The sequence below is a fragment of the Heptranchias perlo genome, chromosome 2, assembly GCF_035084215.1.
Source record: "Heptranchias perlo isolate sHepPer1 chromosome 2, sHepPer1.hap1, whole genome shotgun sequence".
Classification (NCBI taxonomy): Eukaryota; Metazoa; Chordata; class Chondrichthyes; order Hexanchiformes; family Hexanchidae; genus Heptranchias; species Heptranchias perlo.
In genome coordinates, this window is record NC_090326.1 from 156,472,008 (window position 1) to 156,498,932 (window position 26,925).

A 26,925-nucleotide genomic window follows, 5' to 3' on the forward strand; every position below is an offset into this window, starting at 1 on the left:
GTCTGTCTTCACAAAAGAGGGGGACGATGCAGAGATTGTAGTTAAGAAGGAGTGTGAAATATTAGATGGGATAAACTTAGTGAGAGAGGAAGTATTAAGGGGTTTAGCATCTTTGAAAGTAGATAAATTGCCAGGCCCGGATGAAATGCATCCCAGGCTGTTAACAGAATCAAGGGAGGAAATAGCGGAGGCTCTGATCCTCATTTTCCAATCCTCCCTGGCTACAGGCGTGGTACCGGAGGATTGGAGGACTGCTAATGTACCGTTGTTTAAAAAGGGAGAAAAAGATAGACCGAGTAATTATAGGCCAATCAGTCTAACCTCGGTGGTGGGCAAATTATTGGAATCAATTCTGAGGGACAGCATAAATTGTCATTTAGAAAGGCACAGGTTAATCAAGGACAGCCAGCATGGATTTGTTAAGGGAAGATCATGTCTGACTAACTTGATTGAATTTTTTGAGGAGGTAACAAGGAGGGAAGATGAGGGTAGTGCGTTTGATGTAGTGTACGTGAATTTTAGCAAGGCTTTTGACAAGGTCCCACATGGCGGACTCGTCAAAAAAGTAAAAGCCCATGGGATCCAAGGGAAAGTGGCTCGTTGGATCCAAAATTGGCTCAGTGGCAGGAAGCAAAGGGTAATGGTTGACGGGTGTTTTTGTGACTGGAAGGCTGTTTCCAGTGGGGTTCCGCAAGGCTCAGTACTAGGTCCCTTGCTTTTTGTGGTATATAGAAACATAGACAATAGGAGCAGGAGTAGGCCATTCAGCCCTTCGAGCCTGCTCCGCCATTCAATATGATCATGGCTGATCCTCTATCTCAATACCATATTCCCGCTCTCTCCCCATACCCCTTGATGCATTTTGTGTCTAGAAATCTATCTAGCTCCTTCTTAGATATATTCAGTGACTTGGCCTCCACAGCCTTCTATGGTACAGAATTCCACAGGTTCACCACCCTCTGAGTGAAGAAATTTCTCCTCATCTCAGTCCTAAATGTCCTACCCCATATCCTGAGACTGTGACCCCTCGTTCTGGACCCCCCAGCCAGGGGAAACATCCTCCCTGCATTCAGTCTGTCTAGCCCTGTCAGAATTTTATATGTTTCAATGAGATCCCCTCTCATTCTTCTAAACTCGAGTGAATACAGGCCGAGTCGACCCAATCTCTCCTCATACGACAGTCTTACCATCCCAGGAATCAGTCTGGTGAACCTTCGCTGCACTCCCTCTATGGCAAGTATATCCTTTATTAGGTGAGGAGACCAAAACTCCAGGTGTGGTCTCACCAAGGCCTTGTATAACTACAGTAAGGCATCCTTGCTCCTGTACTCAATTCCTCTTGCAGTGAAGGCCAACATACCATTTACCTTCCTAGCTGCTTGCTGCACCTGCATGTTTGCTTTCAGTGACTGGTGTCCAAGGATACCCAGGTCCCTTTGTACATCAACATTCCTTAATCTATCACCATTTAAATAATACTCTGCCTTTCTGTTTTTCCTTCCAAAGTGGGATAACTTCACAATTATCCACATTATACTGTATCTGCCATGTATTTACCCACTGACTCAACTTGTCTAAATCGCCCTGAAGCATCTTTGCATCCTCCTCACAACTCACAATCCCACCTAGTTTTGTATCGTCAGCAAACTTGGAAATATTACATTTGGTTCCCTCATCCATGGTTCCCTCATCCAAATCATTGATATATATTGTGAATAGCTGGGGCCCAAGCACTGATCCCTGCGGTACCCCACTAGTCACCGCCTGCCACCCAGAAAAAGACCCGTTTATTCCTACTCTCTGTTTCATGTCTGTTAATCGATTTTCAATCCATGCCAGTATATTACCCCCAATCCCATGTGCTTTAATTTTGCACACTAACCTCTTATGTGGGACTTTATCAAAGGCCTTCCGAAAATCCAAATAAACCACATCCACTGGTTCTCCCTCATCTATTCTACCAGTTACATCCTCAAAAAACACCAGTAGGTTCGTCAAACATGATTTCCCTTTCATAAATCCATGTTGGCTTTGTCTAATCCGGTTGATATTTTCAAAATGTCCTGTTATCACATCCTTTACAATGGACTCTAGCATTTTCCTGACTACTGATGTTAGGCTCACCGGTCTGTAGTTCCCTGTTTTCTCTCTCCCTCCTTTTTTAAATAGTGGGGTTACATTTGCCACCCTCCAATCTGCAGGAAATGTTACATTATCTACAGAATTTTGGACTTGAATGTGGGGAGCTTGATCAAGAAGTTTGCAGATGATACAAAAATTGGCCGTGTGGTTGATAGTGAGGAGGAAAGCTGTAAACTGCAGGAAGATATCAGTGGACTGGTCAGGTGGGCAGAAAAGTGGCAAATGGAATTCAATCTAGAGAAGTGTGAGTTAATGCATTTGGAGAGGGCAAACAAGGCAAGGGAGTACACAATAAATGGGAGGATACTGAGAGGTGTAGAGGAAGTGAGGGACCTTGGAGTGAAGGTAGCAGGACAGGTAGATAAGGTTGTTAAAAAGGCATCAGGATACTTTCCTTTATTAGCCGAGGCATAGAATATCAGAGCAGGGAGGTTATGCTAGAACTGTATAAAACATTGGTTTGGCCACAGCTTAAGTACTGCATACAGTTCTGGTCACCACATTACAGGAAAGATGTGATTGCACTAGAGAGGGAACAAAGGAGATTTACGAGGATGTTGCCAGGACTGGAGAATTTTAGCTATGAGAAAAGATTGGATAGGCTGGGGTTGTTTTCTTTGGAACAAAGGAGGCTGAGGGAAGGTTTAATTGAGGTATATAAAATTATGACGGGACTAGATAGAGTGGATAGGAAGGACCTATTTCCCTTAGAGGATGGGTCAGTGACCAGGGGAGCTGAGGAGAAATTCTTTCACCCAGAGAGTGGTGGGGGTCTGGAACTCACTGCCTGAAAGGGTGGTAGAGGCAGAAACCCTCAACTCATTTAAAAAGTACTTGGATGAGCACTTGAAGTGCCGTAACCCACAGGACTACAGACCAAGTGCTGGAAAGTGGGAATAAGCTGGATAGCTTTTTTACAGCTGGCACGGACATGATGGGCTGAATGGCCTCCTTCTGTGCCGTAACTTTCTAAGATTCTAGGATTTTAACTATCCATTTAGTCCATGGTATTTCCTCACATCTCTCAAAGCAGTATTGAAGATCCACTGGTAAAGATATAAATCTGGAAATTGCTAGTGAGAGGTTAATTGAGGGTTGCTTTTGCTTTTCAAGCCTTACAAAGAAAGCTGCATCATGCTGTTTTATTAGTTTCAGTAGGTGGGCTTAAAAAGCGGACTATACCTCCCAGCGAGTGGGCCAGCCGATGAAAAGGGGAAGAAGAATAATCCTCACAATTGGCAGTGACCTGCAATTAGGAGGTATTGAAACAGCTGACAGTGCACTGGAGAGCCCAAGACTGTTAGTTCCCGAAGAATTGGGCGTTGCAGAGTAAAGGCAAGGCAGGTTTACTGCTTAGTTGCTGGAAGCACTACGGTGAGGAGTCAGGGAGATGAGAGATATATTTTGTGGCACTAACAGTCTTCCATTACACCCCTCCTCCCCCTCCCCAACCCCCACCCCCAGAAGCAGGCATAAAAGGAGGTGGCAGAATGCAGGCAAAATTAGTCAGGTAGTGAAGTGGTTATTTGAGGCTTGACATGTGGTAAGTACAACGTGCATGGGAGGAACAGGTGACTTTGGACCCATGGTTCCCAAAGCTTTCCACCGCTGGGATTTTCCTCGAGCGAGATTGATTGCTATGATTACTCCACAACTCCTCCATTATCGTTGTATTGTGCGACTATCAGGGCCGTAGAAGGCGAACTAGGGTGGACCTTGGTATTTTGACATCCAGCAATTCCTATGCTGCTATGATATTTTACTGCATTAGTAACCCAGAGTCCTGGACTGATAATCCAGAGGACGTGAGTTCAAATCCCACCGTGGCAGTTTGAGAATTTGAATACAGTTTAGAAGGAAATCTAGAAATAAATAGCTGGTATCAGTAAAAGCTGTTGGATTGGTGCAAAAACCCAACTGGTTCACTAATGTCCTTTAGGGAAGGAACTTGCTGCCTTTACCCGGTCTGGCCTATATGTGACTCCAGTCCTACACCAACGTGGATGACTCTTAACTGCCCTCTGAAATGGCCTAACGAGCCAGTCAGTTGTATTATTCAGAAGAAGGCCCACCACCACCATCTTTTCAGGGCAACTAGGGGATGGGCAATAAATGTCAGCCTTGCCAGCGATGCCCAAATCCCGAGAATGAATAATAAAGATAACAACACGTCTGACTCAGATGCAAGGGTGCTTGTAATGTCCAGCCTAAGGAGTGTCCAGGGGCCACTGTAATCCTGGCAGGCCATCAGTGAAACCTTGCAGTCAGGCAGCACACTTACTCCTTGCACAAAGGAATGACTTAGGAAGGAGGCAGCACACTTATGCCCTGTACAAAGGAATGACTTAGAAGGATCAGTAGTGTAGGTATCACATACTGAGGCCTCTGCGGGCACGGGACTGTATATGAGCACGAGCAACGAATCACATGGCCAATGCTTTAGCAATGGCATACGTGCACTGTGCTCTTCACAAGCTAATACGATGACAATAATAAGGTGAATGGCTGTATCGCTGTAGAGCTCAGACCCAGCTTTCACTCAACAGCAATGTTGGAGCCTTCAGGAAACAGGCAGTAAGTGCGGGGCTAACCAGCATTCACTAAATTACAGGCCCTTAATGCTCAAATCGCACCAATATTCGGCATAAAGCTGTCAACAGTTTTCACGCTATATGTGTATTTATATATATGTATAATATATATACATATGCACTTATGCTCTTTTTTTAAGATCTTCCTCTCTCCTAAAGATGTTGACTGATGCGGGGTATGGTTCCACATATAGCCGGCTGTGTCATATCATAGGATCATAGTAGGTACAGCGCAGGAGGAGGCCATTTGGCCCATCGTGCCTGTGCCGGCTCTTTGAAAGAGCTGTCCAATTAGTCTCATTCCCCTGCTCTTTCCCCATAGCTCTGTAAATGTTTTCCTTTCAAGTATTTATCTAATTCCCTTCTGAAAGTTACTATTGAATCTGCTCCCACCACCCTTTCAGGCAGCCCATTCCAGATCATAACAAAGCACAGCGTAAAAAAATGTTTCCTCATGTCGCCTCTGGCTCTTTTACCGATCACCTTAAATCTGTGTCCTCTGGTTACCAACCCTGCTGCCACTGGAAACAGTTTCTCCTTATTTACTCAATCAAAACCGTCCATGATTTTGAACATCTCTATCAAATCTCCTCTTAACCTTCTCTGTTCTGAGGAGAACAACCCCAGCTTCTCCAGTCTCTCCACATAACTGAAGTCCCTCATCCCTGGTACCATTCTAGTAAATCTCTTCTACACCCTCTCTAAGGCCTTGACATCCTTTCTAAAATGTGGTGCCCAGAATTGAACACAATACTCTAGCTGTGGCCTAACCAGTATTTTATAAAGATTTAACACAACTTCCTTGCTTTTGTACTCTATGCATCTATTAACAAAGACCAGGATCCCATATGCTTTTTTAATAGCCTTCTCAACTTGTCCTACCACCTTCAAAGATTTGTGTACGTAAACACCCAGTTCTCCCTGTTCCTGCATTTACTTTAAAATTGTACCATTTTGTTTATATTGCCTCTCCTCATTCTTCCTACCAAAATGTATCACTTCACGCTTCTCTGTGTTAAATTTCATCTGCCAAGTGTCTGCCCATTTCACCAGTCTATGTCCTCCTGAAGTCTGTTACCATCCTCCACATTGTTTATTACATTTCCAAGTTTCGTGCAATCTGCAAACTTTGAAATTATACCCTCCTTACCCAAGTCCAGGTCATTAATATATATCAAAAAGAGCAGTGGTCCTAATACTGACCCCTGGAGAACATCACTGTATACTTCCCACCACTACTCTCTGCTTTCTGTCCCTTAGCCAATTTTGTATCCACACTCCCACTGTCCCTTTAATCCCATGTCTTCTGGAACCTCACAAAAGCGGCTGTTCCTCATGAGCCGAGACACTGTGTTGACAGGCTTTTCGACTCTGGGCGGCAGCACATCCAAGCCCAATCCCACTGGTCACATGTGCACACTTTCCATCAGGAATCACTGGATAGCAAACAAGAGCAGGAATTTTTCCCTAATCCAGGAACATATCTTGCACCAGCCTGGCTGAGATCAGCTAACTCAGCATCTTAACCTCTACTACTTTGGACAATGAAACAAGAACAATTTGCATTTGTATAGCGTAGTAAAATGGCCCAAGGTGCTTCACAGGAGCGATTATCAAACAAAATTTGATACCAAGCCACCTAAGGAGATATTAAGACAGGTGAGCAAAAGCTTGGTCAAAGAGGTAGGTTTCAAGGAGTGTCTTAAAGGAGGAGAGAGAGGTGGAGAGGTTTATTTAAGGAGGGAATCCAGAGCTTTGGGCCCAGGCAGCTAAAGGCACGGCCGCCAATGGTGGAGCAAAGAAAATCAGGGATGAGCAAGAGGCCAGAATTAGAGGAGCGCAGAGATCTCGGAGGGGGTTGTAGGGCTGGAGGAGGTTACAGAGATAGGGAGGGGGTGAGGCCATGGAGGGATTTGAAAACAAGGATGAAAATTTTTAAAATCAAGGCATGGCCTGACTGGGAGCCAATGTAGGTCACCGAGCACAGGGGTTGATGGGAGAACTGGACTTGGTGCGAGTTAGGATAGGGGCAGCGGAGTTTTGGATGAGCTCAAGTTTACAGAGGTTGAAACCAGAATATTATGGATTAATTAAAAAAATGTAATGTCCATTTAGATTTGTAAGGATTAGCGATGGGAGAGCATGTCCCCGCAGTACTGTATCCAAACAAAGGTTAGGGCAACAAAAGCAAATCCTATCACAGCGATCCACCTCTGTTTGCTCTCCTCTCAATGGTGTTAATTTTAGACTGCCTGGTACATCTGGGTGATTGAAGGTTTCAAATGCAAATTAAGTGATTCCATGCATTGCTGGGTTGGAGGCAGGAGGGCTGGTGTGGAACTGAAAGGCCGGTTGCTAGGAGACGCATAAAACTAATGAATTAAAAACCAGCACCAAGTGCTGCTAAGGAGAGGAAGGTATTGGGGGAATGTTCGACTGATAGCACCTTAAGGCAGCTGGGTGATTGTGTGAAAATGATAGACGCCACCCAACAAATTTTATCGCATGTATAAGGCATCCAGGAGTCCAAATTTTGCCTTGCCTATGTTTTTTTCTAAAATAATGTACAGGTTAATGCATTATACCACACCTGTATCCAAATGCAACAGGTAAAACGCATCAAGTGATTATATTTTGTTCTCACATAGCCAATACTTTATGGGCAAATATCTCTGCAAACAAGGGAATGGAAAACTTGTTACAGCAAATTTAAACAATGCCGGCAAATTTTATTTTGTGATTAAGCACATTCAGGTCAATTTGTAAAAGGATGCAGTTTTACCATCGCTGAGGAGAACTGCTCAGAATACGCAGGCTACCACTTGGACCAATGAGGTGACCACAGTCCGATAGAGGACCACCCCCCACCCAGAGCACAGATTAAAGTCCTGTTACACCAAATGCCTCTGTTATATTCAGAGGCTAGTGCAGTATGATTCTGTGCCATTGGAGCAGATGTACTGAGGTGAGTGCCAAATATACTGACACTACGCACCCTTTAGCAGCTTGTAAATTCCAGAGCGGCACCACACACCAGCGCTCATGTAGACAGCGCTGAGGCAATGCACGCACAGTACCCGGCAGTGAGCTGGAGTTAGTGGTTTGTGGGTGAGGGCGCACCATCAAAGGGCTGGAACATCAGAGACGAGGGCTGAAGCTCGGAACTGACCCACTCTCTCTCGCTCTCTCTCTCTCTCTCCGCATTGCATGAGTGCATTACTGATTCCTGGGTTGCAGGTATACTGCAGCCAGTGTGTTACACTCGTGAAAGGCACTAAAAGAAACATATTGGCCCTGATTTTCAAATGAAATTGCAGGTGTGTTGAGGGCGGGGGGAGACTGCGAGAATCAGGAAAATCCTGAGCGGGTGAGGAAGACGGTCCCAACACGCCGACTTCTGGGACCCCACAGACACGCCTGTGTGCACTTGCACTTCCCAAATGTGGAAGTCCAGCCAGGAATTAAAGCCGGCGGGATGATAGTTAAAGAACCAAATGTACCTCACTGAGGTACTTAAGGTACTTTATTTCTGACATAGTAGATAGTTAAACCAGTTTTAAACTTAACTGGGCGGCTTTCCCATGGCTTCCGATTCAGGGCCGGATCAGGCAAAAATAAAGCAAATAAATTAAATAAAAAGCAATAGCATAAAGTTAAAAAACAAAATAAACCTACCTTTCCACCGAAGTCACTTGCACCCCCCCTGCTCCAATGTCCGATGTCCCCCTCTCAGCCCCCGATGTCTCCCTTTGCGATCTCCCCCTCTCTCCCACAACCTCCCCCTCTCCCCACCCGATCTCCCCCCCCCATCTTCCCCTCTCCCCCCCCCCCGATCCTCAGCACCCTCCACTCTCTATTCCAGCGTCGGATGACGTCTCTCTCTCTCTCTCTCTCCCTCTCTCCCCCACCCTCGGAGTTGCAGCTCCTATCGGTAGCCAGTCTATCAAATCAGGCTGGCTGCCAGGCACGAAACCCATAAACGACTTTAATCAGCATCAATTACATCGCGATTGCGTCGGAAATGGTAAGTTTTTTTTTATTCGGGTTTGCCACGCGCATCTTCACCCCCCCCACCCTGCTGCCAACCCGTCACCATTTTAAAATTGAGTCCAATAAGTGGGAGGCTTTTATAAAGGGAAAGAGAGCTTACAAATTGGATCATGGAAGCAAATGAGTGGCTGGCCAGTCAAATGGCGTCGGGTTTATGAACAACTGGTACTGTTTTGGGGCGAGTCAGGTTGGTTCAGGAGGGACGGGCAGCCTCCAAATAGGACAGGATCAGAGAGACGGGTGATTAATATTGGTATAAAACAAGGAACTGAGCTTCGTTTAAACTAGACATGAAGAGGAAAGGATATAGATAAGCAGGGGCTGGAGGGTGGTCACAGAGGGTGAGACTAATGCAAAGGAAAAACTAAAATCAGACAAAGGAAACAAAAGGGCCATACTATTGTTGAAGGAGTTCAAACCCCCTTTTCTCTTATGACCCGCTTAGCAAAATGGTAGGAAGGTGAGGTTTTTTTTGAAGTTCGAGGGCTTATTTTCCTGACCCTTGACCCTGCCCCCACCCCCACCCCACGGGAATGCAAATTTTTTCAGGCACATAGGTCAGTAAAAAGGGGCAAAGGTCCATTTGACCAGACCTCTGTCTCTTTGCGAAGTCCAGGGAATTACGGGGCATTCCTGGGGGCCAGGGGGGAGCTGGGGTGGTGGTTGAGGGGCAGAGCTGGACCTGTGTCTGCAGTTAAGTGCCATGCGAATGAAGCAGGAACCTCAGGACCACGCGGGTGGCAGCTGCCTGCAGTTCATCCCCCAAAGGGCTATTTCTCAAATGTGAGTTTACACAGCGAATGCTATTTAACTGTGGAGGGCATCACTGCCAAGCAACTTTCTTCTTAACCTACGTGTGCATACACATACAAAACACTCACTTTCCAGTCAGAGGCTCCTACTAGAAGCAGGAATTAGATCCCTGGCATATGTTCCTCCTGCTTAGCAAAGGGGCACTAATGCCTGATAGAGGGCCCCCATCTGCTGCCCCAATGTAGAAATTCATAGAATTCTCAGCACAGAAACAGGCCATTCAGCCCAACGGGTGACAAAATCAGGCGTTTTGTTTGCATTCCTTTAAAAAGGCTGGATAAAGTACAATGGTGGAAAAAAATCTTAGTATAATCAACCCATTTGAAATCATTCTTGATTTTGTGAGCCATTAAAGGGCGGAAAGTTTCAACACCCATTTTATTAAATGCTATACAAAGCTATTATTAGACTGTTTTGATTTCACCTGCCCCTTTAAATGATGTGCTAGATTTTGTGCCAAATTGTCAGCAAATGCTCTTCGGCGTAATATTCCTATATATCCTCATTGCCCATTTGCAGGGCTATGGGGAAAGAGCAGGGGGGGAGTGGGACTAATTACATAGCTCTTTCAAAGAGCCGGCACAGGAATGATGGGCTGAACGGCCTCCTTCTGTGCCGTATGATTCCATGGACAGTGTTTATACCAAGTAAACCATTGGGAGGGGGGAGTGAGGGTGAGGGGGGTCGGGCGGTGAATAGCTGGGTGAAAAGTATCTTAACATCATCAGACTTCTGTTTTCTTCCAATGCTCAGCACTCACCACTTGCAGTAGGGCGAGGTACCCTGAAGCGACATTGTCAAAGTTGACCTTTTTGTTGTACCAGCGGACGTCCGAACTATTGAAGGCGTCGCACTCGCTCTTGTTGTTGATTTCGTAGCTGGAAAATGGGTCACTGGTGGTCACGTTTTCACACCTGTAGAATTTGCCTGCGAACAGGTTGACTCCCATAATGCTAAAAATGAGCCAGAAGATGAGACAGACGAGGAAAACATTCATGATGGATGGGATGGCACCGATGAGTGCGTTGACCACCACCTAAACCAGATTAATTGGGAAAGAGGTTATAAATCTGTGGATAAATGTAAAAAGCACTGCATCTAATTACTCTGTACCCCAATGTTATCTGGCGCAAAAGCAACATGAAGAATCTTTTTACAATTCTCTCAGCTTCTCTCCTCTATTCCCTCCAGAAAAGCAAAGAAACGAGAGAGAAAGAGGGAACGAGGCAACTGTTTGATGACAGACAGGACTCGTAGGATAGAGAGAACGGGGACTATGTTTCTTGGAGTCACATTTTCATTTTTTTTTAATCCCAGTGTACATGTGTGATATAGCTTGGTGTCAGTTAACACAGGGCCTTGAATCCCTGGCCTAACGACTGTGAAGCCAATGACTCAAAGAGGCTTAGAGTCAGCGTTATTCCAAGCCTCAGTAACTGGAAGGTGAACATCCGTACAGCGTTAGTTTTCCTGACACCTCATAGACCGATGAAACCAATGCAAAAATCATTTCGTAGCCAATTTCTGCCTGGGACACTTATGTACTGATACTCAAACCCACAGTAACAGCAACTGAGTGCCTTTGCTCCTTGGTGAACCGCAGGAGGTCTCCTTCATTTGATATCTGAAATGCCTCCAAAGGAAAATCCCAAGCACAGAGCACCGTTGCTGCTGTGCGGGAAACCCCAATTTAGGGCATTGGCCGTCCAATGAAGCTTTTTGGTTTTCTGTTTGCAGACCTACTATCTGCCAGTACAGAGGGGTACAGCATAATACAGAACAGGTGACTGAATACCATGGAGAGCAGTGCATTGACCATGGTAGTTCAGCTCAGGCAATTAAAACATACAGCTATGTAAGACTGGGGTTTTACATGCCCATTAACTGTTAAAGAACGTGCAGCGAGGAGGTTTCGAAGCAGACACATGCATTTTCATTTTGTTATTGCTTTTTCCTTGATTCTTCGCTGAAGAACAGTCACTGTTTGAAAATCCAATTAAAACGTTTTTTTTAAAAAACAAAACAAAGACAAACAAGCACGGAGGGAGTGTGAGAGTGGCCAGCGTCTGTTAACTGGGCATTTAGTTAGAAATTCCAATCTATTCCTCCTATTATTCAGTTAGGAGTTTTGCTTATCACCCTCCAATCTCTAGCTTTTGACTGCACTACTTTATAACAGTAGTGCAACGTGAAATATGGCCCTGATGGAAACATAATTTGCTGCTATCTATACTTTTCTCGTATTGTTACTATGACCAAAAGGATTAAAAGCAAACATGTTTCGATCACATAGCAGCATTTCAAGGAGCCCACGGAATGGGAATTTTGAAGGTGCATAGCCCAAAATAGACCTGACCATTTTCAAAAGCACTCTCGCATGCTAGCCATTGCATAAATATACATCAATCCACTGTAAAAGTGAAGGCAATAACATATGACATACAGGGCACACCCCATGTAAATGCTGACACTGGTACGTGTACCACACACAGGAGCTGCATGCCATTTTCTAACATCTATGACTTATTGGGTTGAGACTGCACTGTGTGATCTTAGTAATGGATGGGTTAATGTGTTTGCATCTAGTTCCTTTGCCGCTATTTAACACAGACACTAACCCGCGCAATTTAAACACAGTTAATGCGCTTGTTACTAACATCAGACAGCACAATTTCAACCACCAGATGGCTTCTGTACTGACCTGAGATGTCAGTCTATTGACTCCATCTCATCATTATCCTCAGATGCCATCTCCTCTGTGATGTTGGCCACACAGACCAGCTAGTTCACAACACACACATGTACAGAACTACATAGTACCAGATGTGCTAACATGTGTCAGCTTTCATCAATGGTGTGCTGTATGTATCAATCTAATACACTATTGAGATGCACAGATTTGTATCCTGAAAATGACATTCAGACTTATTTATTATCAGAGTCATATGAACGCATGATGACAATTGTATTAAATTGGTAATAATTGTTACATGTTGTTATTTTTGCCTGCAGTAAGTTACACACAAGTGTATGTAAGGTGAGGAATTGGATAAAGCAGATTTCAGCTGTATTAAATTCATCTGTGGTGCATGTACAATGTAATGACGGGGGATCTGATTAATCACCGCTCCCTCACCATCTGTTTAAATGCCCTTTCAGTTGACTGTTATGAATTATCTTTCTTTTATTGGTATCGAGCATGTGCAAATCGTTTCAAAGGATTGTGGGGAATCTGTTGGCCACCCGATTTAATTGTTGCTATTGATCCCATGAAGGTTCGCATTGTCCGCTGATTAAAGTAAAAGGCTCATCTCAAAACGGTTTCATTTGTTTTTATTTGATGCACCGCTGGCTATAAACCAATGCAGTCTGTCATTAACACACCCAATTGATAAATCTGATGAAAATTCCGACTAAATTACCATGGAGCTTTTATGAAACTTGCAGGATATTGTATCGATTAGTAAATACAGCCCAAAAGCATGCATCTGTTTTAAAGGTGACTGTTACTGAGGGTGGTGGGGAGGTGGGGTTGGGGGGTGGTTAACGAGGTGTTTTATTCTAAACTTCTTGTCCCATTGACCCTTGTCCACCTCGTCTCCTGGACAGGAGATAGGGTGTACCTGACGTCAGCTTGACGTGTCGTGTGAGGTCTCCCAACCAAGAGATCCGTTTCGGATAATAAACCTGCTGGGTCCCCTGAGCAGGGATAGTACTCAACAGTAGAGCGTGCCAGAGGGTCCCTACTGACTGCAAACTGGCATTATTGGGATAGATTACATTGGAAGTATTTATCTTTCAAGGACCCTGCATCCACACAAACTAGACAGACATTTGGGGCTTTAATTAATGTTACATTTTATTGACTAAGGAGGGGCTTGTTGGGTTTAAAGACCGTTTTCAGTTGCTTAAAATTTATTGGGACAGATTTCCTGTTCCTGCACCTGAGGCGATTGGATTGTCTGGGTGTAGAGTTGCCAACCCCTCCTGGATTGGCCTGGAGTCTCCAGGAATTAAAGACTAATCTCCAGGACACTGCTGCGAGCAAAACCCGGGAGAGAAATCACAGGGGCATAAAACAAATTGTGCTTTTTTAAAATAATTTTCTTTTAGTGCTTTTGTTTATTAGTTATAAAAATATTGGACATGAGAAAAAATAAGACTGTTTGACCGACAGTCAAGAATCATCCAAACAGTTAATGAAGAGTCTGTTCGCTTTCCGATTGGCCGTGGGAAGGCGGGGCACCGTGAGGATGGGCATGTCGGGCGACCAATGGTGGGAGTGTAGGAGGGGGGCGGGGCGGTTGTAGGCAGGAGGTCATGTAATGAAACCTCCAGGAATACGTCCAACGACAGTTGGCGACCCTATCTGGGTGCAGGGAATGCGAGAACATGAGGCGGAGAGGATCGCATGCTCCCAATGGAACCTGCTCGATTTTCCGTCTAGACATTTAAATGACCGGAAGATTGGGCCCGTTCCGTTTTGGGCAGGCGACCTGCTCCTCCAGACACAATTTTTCCTGTATTCGGTGCCGGCCAGGCGATTTAACAGCCCCTAGCACAGGGACAGAAGAATCTGCTTCCTTGTGTTCGCGCATGTGACTGTTTAAAAAAAAAGATTTCACTGGTGCACTTAAGGACAAAATGAACAGCGGGCCCCACAAAGGAGGCTAAGCAGGAACTGCAGTGGTCAGCAGCAGGGTGTGACCTTTACATAGACAGGTCAAACGGCCATTGTTCGTGAAGCAGGAAAGATCCCTGGGAGTCATTCAGTGCAGTTGGGCGCCTTCTGTACGGAGGTAACTATATTTAAAAACTGCCATTTGCAAATGGACACAGATATTTTTACTTTTTATTTTAACGCTGGGCAGTAAGTGGATATTCTAGATATTGAGACATTGTCAAGAAACCAAGGTATCCCAATAATATCAGCTGAATTGCGCTGAGTCCCTGTCTTAAATTAGAAATATAGCTTCATTTACAAATCCATGCACAGCTCAATAACATGCAACATAAACCATCTTACCATTGTTGCCCTCAACAGTGGCCCTGCATGGTAAGAATGGGGTTCAGTGTCATAAGCAGGCCGTCTGATTCAAAGCATCAAGACATATGTTACCCATACTTATCCGTTTAGGCTCAAATCATCCCCTCTCCCACCAGAGGATAAAGTCCAGTGCCTCACACTGGCAGACACTTATAGAACATACACTGTACCAGAGCATTATCTGTAATGCAGAGTTTTGTGCAGGTCGAATTCAGAGACCACCTCAGAGCCTGTGCTCTGCATACCCCATGATATTAGATAACACAAAGAAACTTTGCAGAATATTCGTCCGGTTATCAGAATCGTTCATAAGCAGTAGGGTTGCCAACCCTCCAGGATTGGCCTGGAGCCTCCAGGAGTTAAAGGTTAATCTCCAGGACACTGCTACAAGCAACCCAGGAGAAAATTCATAGGGATATTACAAAAAAAAATTGCGTGTGCTTTTTAAAAAAACTTTTCTTTGAATGCTTTCATTTATTAGTTATAAAAATATTGGAGACGGGATAAAAAGGCTGTTTGACCAACAGTCAAGCATCATCCAATTGGGTAATTAAGAGCCAGCTTGCTTGCTAATTGGCCGCGGGAAGGCAGTGCACTGTGAGGATGGACGTGTTAGGTGACCAATGGCGGGAGCATGGGGGCGGGGCGTTTGAAGGCAGGCGGGTGTGTGATGAAACCTCCAGGAATACGTCCAACCAGAGTTGGCAACCCTTAGCAAACAGATCAGACTAAAATGGCTGCTAATTACCCATAATGCTTTGATCATTAAACCTGCCCGTGGACACAAAAAGATGACTTATTATATATCCCATTTTAAGGTAGCGTCCAAAACCAAAGGGTGATAATTCATTTTATCTAAAGGTTACTGGAAGAAACAGAATATCAGCAAGCAGCCGGAATTTCCTAACACTTGGTGTTTTCAATGGGTATATAGTAAGTTTCCTTAACTTTGATCAGAACTGCAACATGCTTGATATCCCGGACTATCGCATGCGCTACACATGCTTCAGGGTGCATTTTTATTGTGGGGGGGGGGGGGAGGGGGTTCTGACAAAATGGAAGACAACACATTCAACGGGTAATGAAGAGAAAACTCATCCACTCCTCAAGACATTAAAAACATCAGCAACGACTTTCTCCCCACACGTACTATTCTGGAGAACAAATGTGTTTTTTTTTTCCCCCGTTTTCCCGGGCGATGCTTTTAAGAAAGTTCCCCAAAAAAAAAGAATAATCAGATGAACTACGTGCAGGTTTGTAACCCTGTTCCCTTTGTGCTCCAGACGCCACACATTTCCGCGGACCGACTGCAATCTGGGAGTGTAACGGGCACCGGCTCCTACTTCTCCCCTCCGGCCCTGCTCTGATAAAGAGCTGACCTTCTGCTTGTACTGAATGATATTTTCTTCTTAAAAAAGGTTCAAGTCTGGGAGCAGTGCCGTGAGATTGAGGCCAACCCGCTGTGCCGTAAAGAGTGGTGAGTCACTGGTGTGAGGCTGTACTTTCCCCCTCCAGATCTCAGCGTTTTTTGATCTCAGCCATGCCCTTGGCATCACTACGAGGCTCGGAATGGAGGTCAGGCAATTTCCCTCTGGGAGGCTGAGAGAACCAGAGGGGTCAGCTCAGGCCACACTCAATAGACCACAGCTAAAGCTTGCATTTATATAGTGCTCCTCGCATTTAAATGGAAAAAAAAAACCTTCTCTTGTGCTTAACAAGGACAAAGGACATTAGGGAGGACATTTAGAAAATGGGAGGGGTGAGGGGAGGGAAGTGGTCAAAGAGAGGGATTATTTTTGGCGTGCAAGGTTTGCGCCTGAAGGTGGTGCAGACAAAACAGGGAAGAGTTTCCTCCAGCCATGTTGCTTTCTCATCTCCCAGTGAGCCAGTGGTCGAGTAGCACTGATTGAGGCCTGGAAGCCTCATCTTCTCTCTCAGCTGCACCAAACTGGGAGAGCACAGAGAATGAGAGGAAAAAATAATAAATACCGGTTAAAAATGACAAATAATGATGAGAAATAGGAACATTGGAAGGAACATAGGAACAGGAGTAGGCCATTCAGCCCCTCGAGCCTGTTCAGCCATTCAATTAGATCATGGCTGATCTGTATTTTAACTCCATCTAAACCACCTTGGTTTAATAACGCTTGCCTAACAAAAATCCGTCACTACTTCCAACTGAGTTTTACAACGTAACACTGTCATTTTCAGGCTAAGATCAACGTGGATACGACACCACTCCTATAGGAGTTAGGCTCTAAGGGACAAGCTTGGAAAGAGGTTGTTCGAATTGACGTAAAACACATTTGCATTCAATGCTGAAAAAAAAGAGGGTGGATTGAGCGAACTGCCACGGCAACATGGAGATCACCTCAGTAAGACACGGGGTACTGAGGAGACATGGTGTGTTTTTTTTTTATTTGTTCATGGGATGTGGGCGTCACTGGCGAGGCCAGCATTTGTTGCCCATCCCTAATTGTCCTTGAGAAGGTGGTGGTGAGCCTCCTTCTTGCTGGGCCATTTCAGAGTGCGATTAAGAATCAACCACATTGCTGTGGGTCTGGAGTCACATATAGGGCAGACCGGGTAAGGACGGCAGGTTTCCTTCCCTAAATTACATTAGTGAACCAGATGGGTTTTTACGACAATTTCATGACCACCATTACTGATATTAGTTTTTTTATTCCAGATTTCTTTTTTATTTAATGCGCACACAGGGAAAGCATCTCCTGGTCATCAAAACGCCCCAGTCAAAAATCCTCTATGGACCACCTGTTTGTTGACTAATTGCGTTTGATGAGAACGGTGACAGTTTTTCAGCTTAATCTGGAGATGTTATTTTGTCGTCTGCCCCATAATGACCCGTTTATTCATCAAAAAAGGAGCCTCACAAGCTGTATTGTGTATAAACCACTCACGTAGCTTCAGAGGGGAAATGGTTTGATTAGTCCTTTCAGGGGTAGCCAAGCTGAAAGCTTCAAGCTTCACAAAGGTGATAATTGAACCTTTTTTTTTTAAGTTGCAAGAGAATGTCTTTTGCAGCTTTCAAAAAGGACGCGCCCGTCTCTTATCGCCCGTCACCATCATGGATGCTGACTGCCTGGGAGATCCGCGAAACTTTTTGGTGAGGAACCTGATCTGAAGATCACTCCTCGATTAGGCCTAACAGGAGAGCATTCCTCACAGGGGGTTATCTGCCCATTAACATTAGTCGCTGCGAAATCCAGCGCTGTGAGCGGGATTCTCCTGTTGGGAGCATCGGAATGGCGGGATCATTCTTCCCATTGCCAATTTTTAAAAAAAAAATTATTCCACACACAAAAGGAGGCTTAAAGTTGCTCTCATTACAGCAGTATTTGTGGTAAATGTGTTAGTATGGTTATTAATCCATTTCAGACACACGAGTTAATGTTAAGATTAAGTAGGTTAACGGATGCATGGGGAGAGATTTCTCACATTCACGTGTATACAGCAGAGAGTACTTTTAACAATTTACTCGCTCACAGCTGAACTTTAGATGAGAGCTGATACTTTCCATGCTGTTTTACTGGGTTAAGGCAGACTGGGCTTGTTGAGGAAGACGGGCTGTCTCAGTGGGTAGCCTAGTGTTCCCAGCACTCCTATCTGTCTTCGCATAGCCAGCGCACTCAATGGAGCATCTCTCAGCCACTGAAAGATGCACGTCGTTCATTAACTGGGCTAGGTACTCTAAATATCCGACTTTTACATAGAATGTATAGCCCAGAAACAGGCCATTTGGCCCAACTGGTCTATGCCGGTGTTTATGCTCCACATGAGCCTCCTCCCTCCCTACTTCATCTAACCCTATCAGATATCCTTCTGTTCCTTTCTCCCTCATGTCCTTATCTAGCCTCCCCTTAAATGCTATTCACCTCAACTACTCCTTGTGTTAGCGAGTTCCACATTCTAACCACTCTCTGGGTAAAGAAGTTTCTTCTGAATTCCCTATTGGGTTTATTAGTGACAATCTTATATTTATGGCCCCTAGTTCTGTCTTCCCCACAAGTGGAAACATCTTCTCTACATCTACCCAATCAAACCCTTTCATAATCTTAAAGATCTCTATCAGGTCATCCCTCAGTCTTCTTTTTTCTAGAGAAAAGACCCCCAGGGTACTCAATCTTTCCTGATAGGTATATCCTCTCCATTCTGGTATCACCCTAGTAAATCTTTTTTGTACCTTCTTCAGTGCCTCTATATCCTTTTTATAATATGGAGACCAGAACTGTTCACCGTACTCCAAGTGTGGTCTAAACAAGGTTTTACACAAGTTTAACATAACTTCCCCGCTTTACAATAACCACTTTACTTTGACAAAATGCCATCTCCTCCCCCACCCCTCAATCACACACACACACACACACACACACACACTCACTAGGGTTGCCAATCCTCCAGGATTGTCCTGGAGTCTCTAGGAATTGAAGATTGATTTCCAGGACACTGCTGCGAGCAACACCCGGGAGAGAAAATCATAGGGGCATTAAAAAAAAACTGAGTGTTCTTTTCATTTTTTTGAACTTTTATTTATTAGTTATAAAAATATTAGAGATGGCAAATAAAGGCTGTTTGACTGGGCGGGGCTACTGGATGAAACCTCCAGGGATACATCCAAACACAGTTGGTATCCCTGCTCCACACAGTCCAGCTATGAAAGTTTATTACAGTACGGTGGTAAAGCAGTTGTGTGTAGTTTTCTGTCCAACCAATGCTCATTCTCACGTTTAAATACATTCATATTCTGGAGTTGATGTTACAGTGTTAGAGGAAGAGAAAGAAAGAACTTGCATTTATATAGCACCTTTCACAACCTCAGGATGCCCCAAAGCACTTTACAGCCAATGAAGTATTTTTGTTTTGAAGTGTAGTCCTTGTTATATTGTAGGAGATGCGGCAGCCAATTTGCACACCGCAAGGTCCCACAAACAACAACATGATAACGACCAGATAAACGTTAGCCAGGACACCAGGGAGAACTTCCCTGCTCTTCTTAGAATAGTGCCAAGGGATCTTTTACATTCACCTGTCCCCTGAGAGGGCAGATGGGGCCTCAGTGTGATATCTCATCTGAAAAACACCACCTCTGACAGTGCAGCACTCCCTCAGTACAGCACTGGAGTATCAGCCTGGATTTGGTACTCCAAGTATCTGGAGTGGGATTTGATCCCACAACCTTCTGACTAAAAGGCAAGAGTGTTACCGACTGAGCCATGGCAGAAGATTGGGATTTGGCATTTTTGATCTGATAGTGCTCTCCGAATGGCACAAAGCTGGAGAAAAATCTCACCAACTAAATGGCTCACTAAAAAATGGATCGAAAGCAGTTTCCACAGAATGTCTTCTGCAGCACAGAGAGGAAAATGAGATGAGCAGAACCTGTAATTAGACCTAAAGAATGGGACAAGCTCGGGGTGGGGGTTGGTGAACGGTTCTCCTTATCCCTCGCTCCTTACGTACAGTAATCTTAGAATATTTTGCAATTCACTCTTTTTTCCCCTTCCTCTTGTGAGGGCACCAACTCACCCTGAGGTGGATTCATAGCTCACCCAAATAGCCAATGGAACGGAAAATCAGATGTGGTTCTTGGCTGGGGCAGAGATCGCATCATATAGAATGTAAGTGGTTTAACACCTAACGTACGCACTTAAAAACATAAGAAACAGGAGCAGGAGTAGGCCATACGGCCCCCCGAGCCTGCTCCGCCATTCAATCAGACCTCAACTCCACTTTCCCACCTGATCCCCATATCCCTTGATTCCCCTAGAGTCCAAAAATCTATCGATCTCAGCCTTGAGTATACTCAACGACTCAGCATCCACAGCCCTCTGGGGTAGAGAATTCCAAAGATTCACAACCTTGTGAGTGAAGAAATTCCTCCTCATCTCAGTCCTAAAAGGCCGACCCTTGATCTGACTTGGTCAATGTGATCTCCTGGACTGGTTCCGATCGTCTTGGGGGGGGGGGGGGCGGTAGGAGAGGAATTTTCCAGAATTTTTATTCCCCTTATTGGCCCTGGGTTGTTTTCTGTTTCTTGCTTGCCTCTCGCAGGACAGTGCATGGCTGCGAGGGAGGGTACGGGGGGCATAGGAAGTCTGTGGTCATGATACTCCAGGCATGATGGTCTTTTCCTGACCCTCATTTTCCTATGTTGGTATGTTTACCCAGTGACCTATCCAGGAAGCCCACTTCAACACATTTATTATTAAATTTGAATTTTTTTTTCAAATGGGATGCGGTCCTTAAGGATTTAAAAACATCACTGTTGAAGTAATAAGAATCCTTTCACTCGAGGCTAAAAGTTCCAGCGTGAGACAAATAGTCAAAAAGCATCTGAAGGTATCATATCAGATATAAAAAAATATCTTCTTCTGTTTCTTGCATTAAGCAGATGCATTAGCGGGCTGAATTGTGTCTGACACAACCCAACACATTTGCTGGAAAAATGCCATCGCCAGTCGACATTTAAGTTAATAGGACAAAATCAGGCATTAGTTTGCGCTCCTATAAAGAGGCTGGATAAAATGCGATGCTGGAAAAAGTCTTGGAGCAAATCAACCAATTTGAAATCATACTTGATACTGTGAGCCATTAAAGAGCAGAAAGGTTCAACACTCATTTTATTGAATGCTATAAGAAGCTATTATTAGACTGTGTTGATTTCACCTGCCCCATTAAACGATAGATTTTGAGCCAAATTGTTAGCAAAGGGTACGGTAATATAGTGGTTATGTTACTGGACTAGTAATCCAGAGGCCTGGACTAACAATCTGGAGTCGTGAGTTCAAATCCCGCCACGGCAGCTGGGGAATTTAAATTCAATTAAATAAAATCTGGAATAAAAAAAACTAGTATCAGTAAAGGTGGCCACAAAACTACAGGATTGTTGTAAAAACCCATCTGGTTCATTAATACCCCTTTAGGGAAGGAAACCTGCCGTCCTTACCTGGTCTGGCCTATATGTGACTCCAGACCAACAGCAATGAGATTGATTCTTAATCACCCCCTGAAATGGCCTAGCAAGCCATTCAGTTGTACAATCTTTCTACAAAAAGTCACAATAAGAATAAAACCAAGCCCAGTCGACCCTGCAAAGTTCTCCTCACGAACATCTGGGGACTTGTGCCAAAATTGGGAGAGCTGTCCCACAGACTAGTCAAGCAACAGCCTGACATAGTCATACTGACAGAATCATACCTTTCAGCCAACGTCCCAGACTCTGCCATTACCATCCCTGGGTATGTCCCGTCACACCAGCAGGACAGACCGACCAGAGGTGGCGGTACAGTGATATACAGTCAGGAGGGAGTGGCCCTGGGAGTCCTCAACATTGACTCCGGACCCAATGAAATCTCATGGCATCAGGTCAAACATGGGCAAGGAAATCTCCTGCTGATTACCGCCTACCCCCCTCCCTCAGCTGATGAATCAGTCCTCCTCCATGTTGAGCACCACTTGGAGGAAGCACTGAGGGTAGCAAGGGCACAGAATGTACTCTGGTGGGGGACTTCAATGTCCATCACCAAGAGTGGCTCGGTAGCACCACTACTGACCGAGCTGGCCGAGTCCTGAAGGATATAGCTGCTAGACTGGGCCTGCGGCAGGTGTTGAGAGAACCAACACGCGGGAAAAGCCTACTTGACCTCGTCCTCACCAATCTACCTGTCGCAGATCTGTCCATGACAGTATTGGTAGGAGTGACCGGCGCGCAGACCTTGTGGAGACACAGAGGACATCATCCAACGTGTTGTGTTGCACTATCACTGTGCTAAATGGGATAGATTCAGAACAGATCCAGCAGTTCAAAACTGGGCATCCACGAGGCGCTGTGGGCCATCAGCAGCAGCAGAATTGTATTCCAGCACAATCTGTAACCTCATGGCCCGGCATATTCCTCACTCTACCATTACAAACAAGCTAGGAGGTCAACCCTGGTTCAATGAGGAGTGTAGAAGAGCATGTCAGGAGCAGCACCAGGCGTACCTAAAAATGAGGTGCCAACCTGGTGAAGCTACAACTCAGTAAACAGCGGAAGCAACATGCTATAGACAGAGCTAAGCGATTCCACAACCAACAGATCAGATCAAAGCTCTGCAGTCCTGCCATATCCAGTCGTGAATGGTGGTGGATAATTAAACAACTAACGGGAGGAGGAGGCTCTGTAAACATCCCCATCCTCAATGATGGCGGAGTCCAGCACGTGAGTGCAAAAGACAAGGCTGAAACGTTTGCAACCATCTTCAGCCAGAAGTGCCGATTGGATGATCCATCTCAGCCTCCTCCCGATACCCCCACCATCACGGAAGCCAGTCTTCAGCCAATTCGATTCACTCCACGTGATATCAAGAAACAGCTGAGTGCACTGGATACAGCAAAGGCTATGGGCCCCGACAACATCCCAACTGCAGTGATGAAGACTTGAGGTCCAGAACTAGCCGCGCCTCCAACCAAACTGTTCCAGTACAGCTACAACACTGGCATCTACCCGACAATGGGGAAAATTGCCCAGGTATGTCCTGTCCACAAAAAGCAGGACAAATCCAATCCAGCCAATTACCGCCTCATCAGTCTACTCTCAATCATCAGCAAAGTGATGGAAGGTGTCTTCGACAGTGCTATCAAGCAGCACTTACTCACCAATAACCTGCTCACTGATGCTTGGTTTGGGTTCCGCCAGGACCACTCGGCTCCAGACCTCATTACAGCCTTGGTCCAAACATGGACAAAAGAGCTGAATTCCAGAGGTGAGGTGAGAGTGACAGCCCTTGACATCAAGGCAGCATTTGACCGAGTGTGGCACCAAGGAGCCCCAGTAAAATTGAAGTCAATGGGAATCAGGAGGAAAACTCTCCAGTGGCTGGAGTCATACCTAGCACAAAGGAAGATGGTAGTGGTTGTTGGAGGCCAATCATCTCAGCCCCAGGACATTGCTGCAGGAGTTCCTCAGGGCAGTGCCCTTGAATCAACCATCTTCAGCTGCTTCATCAATGACCGTCTCTCCATCATAAGGTCAGAAATGGGGATGTTCGCTGATGATTGCCGTGTTCAGTTCCATTCACAACCCCTCAGATAATGAAGCAATCCATGCCCACAAGACCTGGACAACATCTAAGCTTGGGCTGATAAGTGGCAAGTAACATTCGCACCAGACAAGTGCCAGACAATTACCATTTCCAATAAGAGAGAATCTAACCACCTCCTCTTGACATTCAATGGCATTACCATCGCCAATTCCCCCACCATCAACATCCTGGGGGTCACCATTGACCAGAAACTTAACTGGACCAGCCACATAAATACTGTGGCTAAAAGAGCAGGTCAGAGGCTGGGTATTCTGTGGCGAGTGACTCACCTCCTGACTCCCCATAGCCTTTCTGTCACCTACAAGGCACAAGTCAGGAGTGTGATGGAATACTCTCCACTTGCCTGGATGAGTGCAGCTCCAACAACACTCAAGAACCTCAACACCATCCAGGACAAAGCAGCCCGCTTGATTGGCACCCCATCCACCACCCTAAACATTCACTCCCTTCACCACCAGCGCACCATGGCTGCAGTGTGTACCATCCACAGGAGGCACTGCAGCAACTCGCCAAGGCTTCTTCGACAGCACCTCCCAAACCCACGACCTCTACCACCTTGAAGGACAAGGGCAGCAGGCACATGGGAACAACACCACCTGAACGTTCCCCTCCAAGTCACACACCATCCCGACTTGGAAATATATTGTCGTTCCTTTATCGTCGCTGGGTCAAAATCCTGGGACTCCCTTCCAAACAGCACTGTGGGAGAACCTTCACCACACGGACTGCAGCGGTTCAAGAAGGCGGCTCACCACCACTTTCTCAAGGGCAATTAGGGATGGGCAATAAATGCCGGCCTCGCCAGCGATGCCCACATCCCATGAACAAATTTAAAAAAATGCTCTTTGGTGTAATTTTCTTATATATCTTCATTCCCCATTTGCAGGGCTATGAGGAAAGAACGGGGGGGGGGGGGGGGGGGGAGTGGGACTAATTAGACAGCTCTTCCAAAGAGGACACAGGAACAATGGGCTGAAAGGCCTCCTTCTGTGCTGTAAGATTCTATCATATCCGCCATTACTGGGTATGGTTGTGGAAGGGAGCGCATTACTGGTGCTGAGGAAAAACTTACACCATAGATTTTAACCCATCTAAAAGGAGGGAGGGAGGCAGGAAAAACTGAATGGGTAAATCAATAAAGGTGTTCTAGGCAGTTACAAAAATCGGAGGGGGGAAAATAGTCCATTTAAACGTACGACAAACTCAACCATAAGTGCCTCGTTGCGGGAGAAGCGGATGGGTGCAGGTCAGGTCGCTCACCCGGATGCTCCCGTCCATCTCCCGACAAAACGGCAGCGTCATGTATTGGGTGCATAAATTTGCATAAATTAGCCAGTCTGATACTGGGCCCGGCCGAGCTGATTCCTTCTTTGCGGAGGAGAAAAAAGTGATGCATCTGCGAACAGCCGGCTGAATTTGTTGTGGCTTTTGTCACCGGCGGTGACTTGGAAGGAAAGGATCCGGTGGTGTAAAGGTTTAACGCAGTCGTCACCTTGGCGCCCGAAGGAAGAGCCATCCCCTGTGGTAGCTGTTACCTGCCGATCGGCCTCCAGGAGAATGCCTTCATCTGTAATAGTCTCCTTTGTAAATGGAGAGGCAGCAAAGGCGGACCTCACCTGAAATGCCCAGGAGGGATTGTCTGGGACAGTAAATGCGGGTTCTGGGGTAAGGACAAGAGTGTGCATAACCCCTGAGGTGTAGAGAAGATAGAACCTGCATTTATATAGCAGCGTTCACATCCCCAGGATGTCCCAAAATGTTTCACAGCCAATTAATTACTTTTGAAGTTCTATCACGGTTGATGCGTAGGCAAATGTGACAGCCAATTTGCGCACAGCAAGGTCCCACAAACAACAAGAAAAATGACCAGTTAATCTGTTATTGAGGGTGTTGATTGAGGGATAAATGTTGGGCCCGGACACTGGGAGAACTCCCTTGCTCTTCGAATACTGCCATGGGATCTTCAACTAAATGGAGCTTTCAGCAGCACCTCATACTCAAGCTGTATTGATCAATCCATCAATACCCACTCCTGGTATGTAATAATGTTGTCAAATGTGACTAGAGTCCCAGTTCACTCTGCCAGCACAGAGTTAAAAAAACACAGCGCAAGGGATGATGGTGTTTGCTAACGGTCAACGAGTTAAAACATTATTAACAACCAAAGTTAATGCTAGATGTTAACCACGGATAAGAGTCTACTTATCAGCAAATTAATGGACGATTAATATTCTGCTGCACAAGCAACAGCTAACTTTCAATGACATTTACAGACATTCCTGAATTTACCATATATTTGAGATAAACTTTCACTGTGGACATCATAATTAATCTTAGTTGCAGCGTGTATGAGTTCATTGCAATGCCTGTGAGACACTGAAGTCAATGCAAACCGAGCATCATATTCACACACTGCCAGAGGCCCCAAGACTTTTGCTGGCCTCTTTATCATTTAATAATACAGACGCTTTCAGATATTTTAGTGATTGAAACAGAAAGATGCTTCTGGATTGTCTTTTTTTCCTAGTTATTTCTCTCTGCCCGTTCCCTCTTCCACTCTTGTACTAAGAGACTGGATTTTTGCTGGCTGGGGGACAACAACAACAACTTGCATTTATATAGCGCCTTTAACGTAGTAAAACTGAGATCAATCTTGCCCAAGTGCCCATTGTTCATATGCGATCCCTGACTTTGACCGCAATCTGTCCTCATCCTTTGTTCCATTTCCACCCCCCTCCTCCCCGTAAACTTGAGCTCACCTAAAACTCTGCAGCCCGTATCCTAACTCGCACCAAGTCCCGTTCACCCATCACCCCCCCCCTGTACTCGCTGAATTACATTGGCTCCTGATCCAGCAACGCCTCGATTTTAAAATTCTCATCCTTGTTTTCAAATCGCACCATAGCCTCGCCCCCTCCCTATCTCTGTAACCTCTTCCAGACCTACAATCCTCAGAGATCTCTGCGCTCCTCCAATTCTGGTCCCTTGTGCATCTCCGATTTTCATCGCTTCACCATTGGTGGCAATGCCTTCAGCTGCCTAGGCCCTAAGCTCTGGAATTCCCTCCCTAAACCTCTCCACCTCTCTCTCCTCCATTAAGATGCTCCTTAAAAGCTACCTCTTTGACCAAACTTTTGTCCCAATATCTCATGTGGCTCGGTGTCAAATTTTGTTTTTTTAA

At 45.4% G+C, this 26,925-nt stretch overlaps 1 protein-coding gene across 2 annotated transcripts in view; it reads right to left on the reverse strand.

The window, feature by feature from the left end:
- The window catches only part of scn5lab (sodium channel, voltage gated, type V-like, alpha b), a 321,528-nt gene that overhangs the window by 44,362 nt on the left and 250,241 nt on the right, over positions 1 to 26,925 (reverse strand). For both annotated transcript variants that reach the window (XM_067967964.1, XM_067967957.1), the window contains one exon: positions 10,357 to 10,632. In XM_067967964.1, the coding sequence (XP_067824065.1) occupies positions 10,357 to 10,632 (276 nt within the window). The remainder of the gene's footprint in view (positions 1 to 10,356; positions 10,633 to 26,925) is intronic.